This window comes from Struthio camelus, chromosome 3, assembly GCF_040807025.1.
Source record: "Struthio camelus isolate bStrCam1 chromosome 3, bStrCam1.hap1, whole genome shotgun sequence".
NCBI classification, from domain to species: Eukaryota; Metazoa; Chordata; class Aves; order Struthioniformes; family Struthionidae; genus Struthio; species Struthio camelus.
Window position 1 is genome coordinate 38226413 of NC_090944.1, and position 13503 is coordinate 38239915.

General features: G+C 35.1%; 1 protein-coding gene across 1 annotated transcript in view; it reads right to left on the reverse strand.

Moving 5' to 3' along the window:
- The window catches only part of EYS (eyes shut homolog), a 1042686-nt gene that overhangs the window by 657549 nt on the left and 371634 nt on the right, over window positions 1-13503 (reverse strand). The window contains exons 17-20 of the mRNA XM_068937477.1: window positions 6335-6457; window positions 4462-4575; window positions 3187-3300; window positions 2615-2728 (exon numbers count right to left, since the gene is read on the reverse strand). Coding sequence (XP_068793578.1) covers window positions 2615-2728; window positions 3187-3300; window positions 4462-4575; window positions 6335-6457 — 465 coding nt within the window. The remainder of the gene's footprint in view (window positions 1-2614; window positions 2729-3186; window positions 3301-4461; window positions 4576-6334; window positions 6458-13503) is intronic.

A 13503-nucleotide genomic window follows, 5' to 3' on the forward strand; every position in this document is an offset into this window, starting at 1 on the left:
GAATACTGATGGAGAGGAATGTATTAGCTTTGTAACTATTAGAGTCCCAGCAACAGTGGCAGAACAAGTAGTTCTTCTCCAGTATCCCCATGCATTGATAATAACATGGATATCAGATTTTCCAAAATAATCCGTGCCCCACAAGAAGGCTAACACATCATGCACACATCAGGCTTGCACCATTAATTTGCACAGCGTGGACTATCAAACATTTGAAGAAAAATCCCAGTGTATATCACTGCCCAAGCGCTATGGTTCTTGAAAGCTTGGGATGTCTTCCATTACGCAATAGAAGCCAATGGAACAAGCTAAAACATTTTGTCAACATAGAAAAGTACGTGCTTTAAAAAAAAATAAGAAAGGTATACCTTAATAAAATATATGAAGAATTTTCATATTGACTTAGGACTAATGTAAATGTAAAAGTACCCGAAAATATAAAAGTACTTAGCTGGGATATCAAAAAGTTTGCAGCACACACAAATGAGAAGTAGCTATACTTATGCTGAAAAGAAGAGCAAATGGAAAGAAAGCAAAAAAAAAGGTGAATATGTTTCTGTCTTTTTAATATAGAGGAAATAGAGGGGAAGAAAAAGGAAAAGGGGAAATCAAACAACTATCTTAAGACTTCTGTTTGCAATCATGCATAGACTTCCTGTTACAATAAACAAATAAAAATAGTTGGAGGGATCAGGGAGAAAGACAAATAGATAAATAAATGCAAATCAATTTTTATACATAAAATCCATTTCTGGCTTAGCCTGCCAGGCTACCTTTTGTATGAATGTACCTGAATATCCAAATTATGTTCTGAATTCCTTAATTCTACATCCTATATAGCAGAAGGCTGCTGTACACATCTTTATCAAGTGGTATACGTTCTTCTTTAAAGTGGTACATACTCTTCAAGTAAGATTTTGTGACTGAAGAATCAAGGCATTAAAATGTATTAGGGAAATGAGACTTACTCCAAACCGCTTTCTAAGTAATGGCAGAGTTCATAACATAGAATTTTTACTTTCCCACTAAGAGAAAAGTAAGCAAGAAATTCTATGCAAATATTTCCAAAATAAATCAGATATACCTATATAGTTCTTACCATTCATAACGTGTTCATTTTTTTAGTAAAGCAATTCTGTAAGCTGGAATTAGTGCACAAATGGTAACCTGAATGTATTCACAGTTAAAAAAAAATAGTTTAACTAGTCATTATTTGTGTTGGCTTACTGTGAATTGGTTAAAGCTTACATTTATAGCAGTTTAATACTAAATAAACAGATGATGTGAGACTGAGGTAGAGTTTAAATACAGCCCTAATTTTGCTTTCACTAATACCATCAGAAATCTAGGTAAAATCAGTGAAAGAATTTGATCTGAAAAGGTGCTGAGCAAAGCTATAAAGTAGTAAACAGTCTCAGAGACCATTTACTTTAACAGGAATTCTGTAGATTCTAAGCATCCTGCACTACAAATATTACAGTTTCAGAAGTTCTCAGTTACCATTTATGAATCTTGCTAGACGAGTTTAACCTGACTATCGACAGTATTAGAAAATGCCAGCTTCTGGAAGGATGACTGCAGAAATGTTGACTTTCTGAAATTTTAATCGTTTACTTAAGTATCAAAATGAATACTGAACTCTTCTGAAAATCTGATTTCTTGTGAAATAAGAAGTGAAGAGAGCAGTATTTCTAACCATGTGCTGAAAACGGTTTCGCATCTTTCTAAGGAGAGGCAATTCTGAAACTGCCGTACTCATTGATTTGTTATTATACTGATTTTTATTCATCAGAACATGAACTAAAGCTAATAAAAATGACAAACTAGATTTTGATCATTAGCTAAAATAATAAGAACAAACATTAGAGCTCATTCTTTCTCATGAATGATGAATTTAATGCAACCATCTTCCCTAAAGGGGAAAAACCCTGCTGTCTCAAGAAACTAAGAAAATTGTCTTTTAATGATTACTCTGGACTCCTAAATATGCATCATTATTGAACTGTAGGGGGAAAAATATGTTTATATTTAATTTATAAATCAACAGGCCCCTTTAACTGAGACTATTTTTTAAACCAGATTTGCTTGAGAACACTGTTATTTTAAACTGTTTTAGCAGTGAGCACTTAAAATTAACTCCCCAAAATGTATTTGAAAATGGTTACATTAAAGCTTGCTTTTTAAGTGTATTCCCTTTAAAACCATAAACAGAAGTAATCAAACACAATTTATGGATTCCAAGATAACTTAAATTGTTTTCTGAGAGTGGAAAAATAAATTTCAGAATGCCACAAATAATCAAATTAGAGAGAAAAATATGTAGAAAAACAATGGATGTTTGGGATGGCTACTCAATGAGCACATGCCTCTCATCTGGCAAATAATCTTATTCTGTTAACAAGCTGATTATGCACTTCTACAGGAGGTATAAACAAAGTTTACTCTACATTACTTGCAGCCTAAGGCATAATTGACTGGTCACTTTAAAAGCTTTGCTTGAGAAAATGAAGGACTAATAATGCTGTAGGAAGAGTGAAATGAGTGCAGACAATTGACAGAAATGCTTTCTAAAGTTAATTATGTTTGCTTTCCCCTCTCCCTTGGTGTTCATTACCTTTAAATGGAGCCACACATTGGCAGAAGTAATTACCAGGTTGGTCAATGCAGGTGGCTCCATTCTTGCAGGGAAATGAAGCACACTCATCTATATCTGCTTCACATCTTGCCCCTTTGAAAAGAAACAAAAGATTTGAAGATTTTAGTAAGACAAGCAGGTGCCAATTTATAATTTATTTGCACCATAAGAATCTCAAGCAACTTGTGAAGAAAAACTAATATTAATCAGCCAAATAAAGACCCACACTTATTAATGTCAGCACCCATTTAATTCTCCTCACTACAAATACATAACAAGTTACTTCTGAGTTGCTAAATGCTGACTAGTCTTCCTTGTGTGTGGAAGCTTTCAAGGCTTTTTGGATGCAGAATAATTTATCTTGTGCTGTTTAGTTTACAGATGGAGTCAGTGCTCTAGTTTGCTGGGATGCAAATGAAACATTAGACCAGGGCAGATAGATAAAGAGAAATGAGAGGGAAACACAAGCAATTTAGTCAGTAATGTTTTTAATGGATGCCTTGTGGACTACCTTTCTGTAGAAAACAAGGTTTAGTACTAATACCACTCACCAGTAAAGCCAGGTAGACAGATGCATTCATAGCCACTGATAAGGTCTGCACATGTTGCATTATGAAGACATGGAGAAGAACGACACTCATTTATATTTGTTTCACAAGTTGTGCCTATAAATATACAGTCAGGCAAAGGGGGAGAAGTTACTACACAGCACAAATAATTAAATGCCTACATTTATTTTAACTGAATATAACTCACCTACTGCAATCTATTTGACAGCCTTTTTATATTCAAATTTGGGCATCTATAGCTGTATGTCGATATTTTTAATGTTTAAGTTATTCAGTGATTTCCCAAAAGGAGTAAAAGTACAGTCTTACCAGTCTTTGAATTGATTCCTGTGAATCCTACTAATTCATATCAATACAGAAGAACAGAAAAAAAATTACACTGAAATATAATAGACTGCATTGCAATGCCATGAGAGGAAATTCTCCTTGTGTTCATGATAAGGCAACAGATGCACGCTCAGAAAATGGAAAAAAAAAAATCTGATGTAGACAAGGAAACCATTTATTGTAGCCTAGAATATTGTTACCATAGCCACATAGATACTTAAAATCTAAAAATATTTTATTACATATATTTCTGAATGAACTTAATTTTTTAGCATTTGAAGAATAAGTGAAAAATGACAGAAAATTGCAAAGTTTGGAACGTTTGAATATTGTAATAAATAACTGTGCAAGTTATAGTTGTTCAGAATATCATTTGCAGTAGAAACTTAATATGTTTTCCTGTGATATTTAAATTACATATCACTTTCATATTTCAATAACTAAACATCCATGCTGTTTAAAAAGAAAATGGGTGCACTTTAAATTCCCAACCTGAGCCAAAAGTAAAGAACAACTGCAGATAAAAATACATGCAATTACCAAAGTGATTACATTTCTCATATAAATTGTACAAATATGCCTAGAAAAAAATCTTGCCCACATAGGTTTGTTCTCTAATTCTGTTACATTAAATCTGCCAACCGTTTAAAAAGCTTGTAGAAAACAGTATATGCTATATGCAAAATTTCACTGAACCCAGCTTACACATTTCTAATAAGTAAGCCACCAGCCAGCAGAAAACATCTATTTCCATACTGCCATGAGAACATAGCGGATAGCTTTTTTCAAGATGTACTTACACAGAATTTTCATGTTTAGAACTTCAAGTCACGCTAAAATAAATATACATGCACCTAATCTGAAATGTAAATACTAGTGTAAACTTCACAGCAGATTTATGAAGGTGGAGTTTTATGGCTCCTTTAATACCTTGAAATCCATCCTGACAGACGCAACTGAAGGCATTCAGATGATCAACACAAGTGGCTCCATTGTGGCAAGGGTCACTAAGACACTCATCCACCTCAATCTCACAGTTATTACCTGGAAATAAGTGAAGGATTCACTTCATTAGGAACATGTCACTGGTGAGTCACCAGTGCAAGCAGCAACAACAAAATGAAATAACTGAGGTTAGGTACAGAGAACTTTTATCAATGAGCCATCAGTTGTCTCCAGGGAATTTATTTCTTGTTGCTTAAGAGCAAAATTGAAACGTATATGTAAGACCTAATGTTCAACAAAGACATGATGGGGATTTTATAGATTCATTTATAGATTGGGTCAAAAATGTATTTTTTATTATTTTAAGGGCAGTAAAGTCTTGGATTTTTCTGAAACATGACAAAAGTGCAAGTGTGTTTTCTAAGACCAAATAATAAGGTATCACAAACTTTTTCTATAATATCCTTTTTCATTAATTTATTAAGTTTCAGTTTTGCTCTGAAGATCTCAATGGGAAATATTTGGAAAGGTTTCCATTGTGTTCAAAGATCTGAGTAAAATACTTTCACTAAAAAATCAATATTCAGAAAAGTATATATTAGCAGGTATCGTCAGATATGAAGGTTAAAAAAAATTACAGCAGCTGATTTCTAGTCAGGAAGAGATGTGCCTAATGCTTTTTCTTGCCCTCAAGGTAAAATAAAATTTAGAAAGCATTTTTTTTTGCATTTTATATATGAATTATCCACACAGGCAATATTGGCTCCAAATTTATTATTACTTAAGAGAAAAGGAAAAAAGTTCCTGATTCTTTCGGAGGCTTTGAGGATTGGGTTTGTTTTTTGGCCACAGAGGAAGTATAAACTAAAAAGAGTAATCTAATATTATGTAGATATGAGTTTAAGCTTTTAAATAAAAACTTGAATAAAATAAGACTTTGCCAAGAGTTTATCATAAGTAACATCAAGCAATTATATTTCAGATTTTGGTAATAAAATTAAAAGAAACAAAACATTACAATAAGATGCAGCATTTCATTAGATTGCAGTTACAAACATGACAGTTATTACATTAAAAGCTATTTCATCTAAATGGATGCTGACATTAGGAGACAGCAACATTTTAAGAGATATGGGGGACATAACTGACTCTACACAAGATCTGAATCTGTTTGGTTGCCTATGTCCTCCTTGGTTACAGGGAGACTGTAAGGTTAGTCTGCTCCTGCTTTAGGAGGCCAGTGAAAGTCGCTGCAGTTAGCCAGGAGGGGTCTGCGCTGTGGAGGCTACCTACTGCCTAGGCAATTTGTGTTGTCTTGCAGGTGAGCAGGAAGATCTGAATCTGAATCTAGAAAAGTCATTTTTAACACTGCAGTTTGGAATTATAATGGCAGTAGGCTAACATATCTAAACTAATTTTAATCTAGTCAGGTATGAATGACAATGATCTGCAGGATGGGTTCAAGCATGAAGAATTAAGCCTGCCCAGGATCTTAAATACATATTTGGCAGTTGAGGTCCTTGTTACTGCAGCTGTACTCTTATGGTAAGCAAAAAGTATATAAATTACGGCTAACTTGCATATGGCTACATGAGCTGCAATCTCATCAGTGTAAGACAGACGCCTGTCTAAAAAAATAGGAAGGAAGAGTTATTGGAGTGGAAATAGTCCCTTGAGGTTGGTATTTTTTACGGCTGAATACTTTTACACAGCTCTTGAGTGCCAGAAATCAAAAGTTTAATTTTACCTGAGTGAGAGAGACACTGCTAAATTGTTACTTCTGAATTACCTTGTTTTCTGTCATTTAGGACTAACTTAAACTGATGTTAACCAATAACCCAAGAATCTTTGGACCCACCTATAAAACCAGGTGCACAGAAGCAAAGATAGCCACCCAATGTATCATTGCAGATGCTGAAGGCTCCACATGGCTGTGACAGGCAGCCAGCAACCTCTGCTTCACAAAACTGACCAGTAAAACCTGTTGAAAAACAGAGCAATAGAAGAGAAAAAATGTTATCATCACATTAAATGTGAGAAAATAGACAAACAAGACCAATTCCGGTCTTGGTAAGTACTTTCATTTTCTTATATGTTGAAACTTTATCTAGGACAAAGTGTTTCAGTTTCACATACAAAGTGATTCTAAATGGAGCAAAACTACTGTGTGATAAGGCCATATTTGCAATAATAATCAAAAATATTCAAGATACAGTGGCTCCTCATGAAAAGTTAATTGAGTCACAATTTCTTCAAGTTGTTTTAGGCAGATATTTATAAGTTTGTTGAAATATTGGTAAGAAGACTGTAGATAAAAGCCCTCACATTTTTAGCATGAGGTTCTGTCCTATCTTTAAGAAAATATCCTATATTTACCAAGAAAAAAAAAAACCCAAAATTGCCCTTTAAATTCTGTTACAAAGCAGATATTACAAGAGTTGACAATCAACTCATAGTTAATGAGAAACCTAAACTTATGAAACACTAAGTGTCCTTGTTTCCTATTGAAACACATAATAAAAAATAAAAAAACAAATTCAAAGATAAAATCTGAATCTAAATTTTACATTTAGGGCATATTGGCAAAGGCATGACAGTTTCTAAAGCCATCATCCAACAAAAAAATTATGGGGCTAGTAGAAGACATAGGGCCTTTATTTTAGAACTTGCTCAGTAAGTAATTGCAAGTAAATATTCTTTGTTTTACTGAAATGCAATTGGTTTCAAATCTAATAAACAGTAATAAATATAAACCTTCGTGTGTGCTGGATAAAAACACTGAGTTGCAAAGTTCAGACTTTTTTGCTGTAACTGTATAAAGCTTTCTATTTTCTCTTTCAGAGACCACTGAAAAAGTTTCCAAAAGATTTTTAGGTTCTTGCAAAAATAATGTTCCAGAAAAGATCAAAAGAGACTGGACCAATTTATTATAATTTAACAATTACAGCATGAAAAGCCACGAAAGACTTAAACAAGGGATTTGGTTCACCGAGCTAAAAATAATTCATTACAATGTCTCACAAACTTGGATACCAAGTCTGGTAGAAGATCTGAACTTCACATCTCATTCAAAAAAAGATTTATAATGGAATGTGTTGCATAAGTAGCATAGGTATTGCAGATAAGAGTCCAGTGTGCTAGTGAGTTACATCACATCTGACTTTGCATTCATCAGCATTTTACACAACAATGAGAAAAAGGAAGAAATCTCTGGTCAAAGACATTCAAACAAATCTAAATTCCTACAATGTACTGCGGTAGCTTTAACATCTAGCCACAACCCTAGTTTTACAACACTTCTTAAGTGCAGATTCAGTGTGATTAAATTATTACAGAAAATAAAAAGTTCCACCAAATTTGGACAGAGTGTGACATACTCTTCAAATTAAAAGCAATGTAAACCATGTCCTTAGGGCACCACTGAAGTGCTCCTGGCCTGGAAGAATTTTTAGTTTTTGTACGGGTGGTTACATACGGTAAGACAGCACCTTCTGACCATCAGGGTAAATTGCTGAAACGTATTGTTCTTTAGAAATGTTGGCTTGTATAACAAACCTTAGAGGCATAAATACAAGACAATGCATATTAAAACTGCCCTACGCATGCAGTCACTTCGGCTTCTAAATCAGTAGATGCAGAAAGGTGTCTCCAAGCTATGTTTCTATTCCATCCCAAACACCAGCCGCACAATGTTTTGACATAGCTGAAATTTTCATCCTGTTGATTGCTATTAAAAATTCAAGCATATTTGGCTTATTTTTAACATCTGCTTATTGAAGTACTGCCTAAAATTATAAAAAAATAAGATAAAGAAGTAAAATGGGAACATTAATCAGTAACGGTAACAGTAATACATAGATATACCTATAACTGCTACATGTTATATGACATTCTCCTCCAAGTGGAATTACGGAATATAGAAAAGTCAATATAAATTCTTATTTGATACATTAAAAATAAAGCTCGTAATAACTTTAAAGACTGTAAATAAGGATCATTACCTAAGTATGTTTTTATTTCTGTGTTTTGACGTTTTGAGTTAGTTATCAAAGTATTGGATCATTGACAGGTATCACTGAAGCTAATATACTATGCTGAAAAACAGGGGTGATGGTTTCAGGGCCCAATTCTAATATTATATAAATTTTTTTCTGTATAAAGTTTATCAGCAAAACAGATTCGGTAGAAATACTTAAGAATATGCTATTTCCTATAAAAATTAATGAGTAACTGTCTGTTTATTTTTCTTTTACAGGTTCTCAAAAGATACTTTATGAATTTAGATAATAGAAATTTAACAGCAGAGTATTTAAAATCATTTTCCAGAAATGTCGCATTTGTATTCTTCAGACATTTCCTTTTGGCAAACCCAAATGCCTCATGACAAAAGTGATTTTTACTAGTCAGATCATGACACTTAAACTCGCCAGGGATATCATCACATTGTGATCCATTCTGACATAGTCCATCCACACAATGATTTATGGGGATTTCACTACGTGGCTCCTTGTATTCTGGATGGCAGGTACATCTGAAACTATTAGCTGGAACCTCACATTAAGGGTTATCGTCAGGGCCAGCAGGATTTGATGTGCATTCATTCACTGTTATTCTGGGGAAAAAGTTAAATGGTCACCATTAAAACTACAGCTAGGAAAAACTTAAACAGATTGGAAGGAACAAGTATCAGAATTTGTTTCATAAGTTAATTAAAAACCCAGCAAATATTTTCACTATCACTAGGACCCTTACACTCTAATGGGTCGCTAATTTCTCCTTGAATAAGTACATTTACTAACGACTAAACCTCTCCTGCCCACCACTCCGCCTGCTCCCAGAAAGCAAAACCACAGAGAAACCTGAAAGAAAGTGCTGTTATCTGGCAGGTAATTTAGGTGTAAGTATCAGGTGCCTGCTGCCTACTAAACCATGCAGAATCCTGAGTGATTCGTAGATGTGTTTCGGTACATGTCAAGTGCCAGTTGCATCTGTATGGTGGGCAGAGATTTTCCTACAGTCAGCCAAAAACACTCACAGGGGTCACCTCTGGGCTGATGTGCTTGGACTGACCCATCTATCTGCTCTGAGCTCAGACCATACAGACACATACATACATAGAGATATATGCCTGCAATTTTTCCTTGAAAGGACTGAAGTTGTGGTACTCTTAAAATATGACTGGAGGAGGTACTTATGTTTTGTATAATGACCCTACAGTTAAAATAGTTTCCTAGAAAGTTGTATCAGGAGTTCTCTAGAATGTATCTGCTCATTTATTTGAATTTATATCTATTCATATATCCTTTATTTTTTAATATAATTGCTCAGTCTGTCGCCACTTCAATCTACCAAAGGCTGCCCGTGTTCCTTACTCTCTTTCTTGCTTGATCAGTATTCACCTCACCTAATCTGAACCGACTACAGCTCAGCATGTAGCATAACCTGCTTATCAAGGCTTCTATTCTCACCGAAGAATATTGCATTTCATGACAGGAAATTAGACCTATCTTAGACACCTGCTCAAGAATGAGATGACCTGTTCTTCATACGTGCTCTTCTCTCCACTATCTAGCAGTGGAGCTGGCAGTTTGAATTAGAGGCCTAAGGTTTATCTAAATGTCTGTAATATCATGAGTTAAAATTAAACCTTGAAAGAAGTGAGCAGCTGTCACTCTTTTAAACTAGTGGGGGTGAATCTTGTGATAAGATTCACAAGCAGTCAGCCAGACATAAGGGAAACTTCCTTTATTCCTAGTAGAGCCACGTTTGGTCCCTTAATATAAATCTCCCCATGTACAAACATCACAGTCATATGTAAAATTGCCTCATTGGTTTTCTTTAGCTTTCTTCTGAATTACTTTTTTTGATATACTGCCTTTGAATATCTTAGTGGCTTTTGAATATCTTGGTAACAACAAGAGTTAGGGTATAATCTTATCAATATCTATCATGCTTAATTTTGTCTCACTGTTATCTTGCTCTCTCCACTGTTTGTTTTCTGCATACCTCTAGTATCTATCTCTTTTTTTTAACTTACATTTGAAACTGTTTGTGTTAAGAGGCACTCTTCTATATATGTTCATACGCTGTCTATCACAGTCAGACCTTGCAGTCGACTGGAGAGCCAACTCACCATTATAACTGAAATAAAGATAACTAATAAGAACTGGATGTTATATTAATAATATACAATCTACTTTACTGCTTTGGTTTTTGAGACAGAAGTGATAGTATGTTACCATTTTTATAACACAAAACCTGTCATAACGAAATCCTACTTTTGCTTGTGCCCTCTGATTTCCTATGATACTCAAATATGTATACAAACAGATACAACTAATAAAAGCGTAGGTGAACAGTGTAGACAAGGAATATTAACAGGGAAAAATCATCACCCTTGGATGATGGACAGGAAAAAAGAATGATGCTATTGCCTCATCAAATACAACAGGAAAGTGTTTTACTATGACCATCTGCTCTAACAAATACATGTTACTGTGGGATTGAAGTAACCAGTCCCAACTACAGCAGTTTTCTGTGCTGTCTCCCTTTGCATATATGGTTGGTTTCTCAACGATCACAATGCACTAAGTAATTGTTAGTAAAGACGCTTAGAACTTCGGCAATTAGATTTCTGTAACATAACAAAATTATTCTCCACAAGTTTTAAAACCCCAATATTTCAAAATTAAAGAGTGGGAAATGACGCATATGTGACTTTAAGAAGGCTCGTGCATTCTTTAAAGACTGCTCATTTTCACAAGCAGATTTCTTGATCTTACAAAAGCTGCAACCTGGGAAATGGTATTCTGGTCCTGTGAGAAGTTAAGGTGCCATTTTTTTCTCCGTCTAGCTCAGGAACAAGTCAAAACTTGTATTTATGTACACATAATCTGAAGGAAGGTTAAGCATACGTGTAAGAATGTGTTAAGATTATTTAGACTGTTTGTACATTAATTTCTGAACAAATTATTCCATATTTAGAATAAAAATTCTAGGGTGAAATAATTTCAACAGATTTATGACTTTCTGTTATTTAAGTCTGAAGTGAATTGTTTCAACAGTTTAAATCTATTGCAAAGTTTTCTCAACTAAGTAATAAGCAAAAAAAAAAAGAAATCTTTCCTAGGCCAAAAGTCATTTTGTCATCCCATCATATCAGTATTTTCTGATGAAGTAAGATTTTATTGAATATTCCTCAAAAAGCCCTAGTGGCAACTGAAAAGTCATTATTATAAATTGCCTTGAATTTTATATCATAATGATTTTCTGACAGAAAATATGTTTTCTGAAGACTTAAAAAAATATTTCAACAGGAAAAACTTGTATACATCAGCTGGGATCAATTTAATTTGTAGTGGAAACTTTTAAATAGCAGTTAACCTTCCGCTTACCATCCACTTCCTTTGTTATCAATAAAATACATGTACATTTTAAAAAATTATTGACACTACAAAGGTCCCCACCCAGTCATATTAGGTTGTTTATTGCAAAAAGTAACGTGACAAAGCTGACAACAGGGCTGTTATAGGCCATGAAAGCAGATTTCATCTCAGCTATAAAGAATATCTTTTCTCTGAGATGGATTTGCTCTAAGAGCAGGACCAAATACAGCTCAGTCAGCATAGATCAGTCCTGATTCAGATGGTTCCTAGTGGACAGACCTTGCAGCGTTAGATGTATACCCTATATGAGCCTTGATGCACGTGTCTGCCTTAGCCTCTTCTAGGCTTTTAATAGGCAACTACTACATTATAGTCAATAATGATTTTTTTCTTTCTTTCATGATCAAAATCCAAATAACTACAGCTCTCCAATACTATATACTCTTCTACAGAGTCATGAATCCTTTAAAGCAATAAATATTAGGGGGATTTGGGAGACAGATTATGGCTGGTGACACACAGATTCTAGTAATGTCACACGGTGAGTCTGTATGGCAGGTACACATCTTAACATCACATTTCAAATAACTTCAGTTAGGTTTAGTTTAATAGTTTTTAATCAACTTTTCTGATACATACAGGCAAAATTAAAATTAAGGAGAGACTTCAAAGACAAGAATCTTTTAGATTGGCTACAACAAAAGACAGCAGATTGACAACAACAAAAATTTAGTTTGACAAAGACAAAATGACAGCACTATAGCACACAAAGCAGAAAGATTCCTAGAAACCAGAACTGGAAAGAACCTAAAGAGGTCATTCAATCAGTCTTTATCCCCCAGGCAGAATTAGCTTGACTCTTGACAGCAGTCTTTATGGAGATTTGTCTAATTTATTCCTAAAGATCTCCAGGGTGGGAATTCTTAAACTCTTCCCATCCAGCAAATCATCCTAATGCCTCAGTTTCCTTACTATTGGAAAGCTCCGACTTCCCTTGATGTAATTTAAGCCCCTTAGTTTTTGCTCTTTCTAAAGCAACTTATCTGCTTCCTTTTTGAATACCTTTGATATCCTTGGCAACTTAAGGTGTCCTTATTCAGTCTCTTCTAGACTAAACCATTTCAATTATCTACATGTTTTTTCAGAGGTCATGTCTCTAAACCTCTGGTCAGTCTTAGTGCCTGCTGTTCCGGACTTAATCCCCAGCCTTCCTGGTATGTGGAAGCCCATTGGGATGGCCATCTGGGGGAATGGCACGAATGCAGCCTGCCAGCCAGCGGAGACACCTGGAAGCTGACGGTGACAGCGGGGCAGGCCAGACAGCGACCTCACCCACAGGCAGCAGTGCTGTCTCACCGCAGCCACACAGGGAGAGCTGAGTGGGTCCAGCAGTGGGAACCAGGGTGAGGCACAGCCTCGTGATCACCAGGCAGCCTCTAGCTGTGAGGCAGGTCTGAGATCAAGCTGGGCAGTTGGGTCAGCAAGTTAGGAAACCATTGGGGCACTCAGAGCGTTGGCATACAGCAGGGACTTGCATCGTTTCATGCACAAGGAGAGTCCCTGTCCAAATACCCCAGCATGGAGCTTTCTTTTTCCACCACGCCAATACATTTCTGAATCACATTTCCCTTTTTGCCGACTT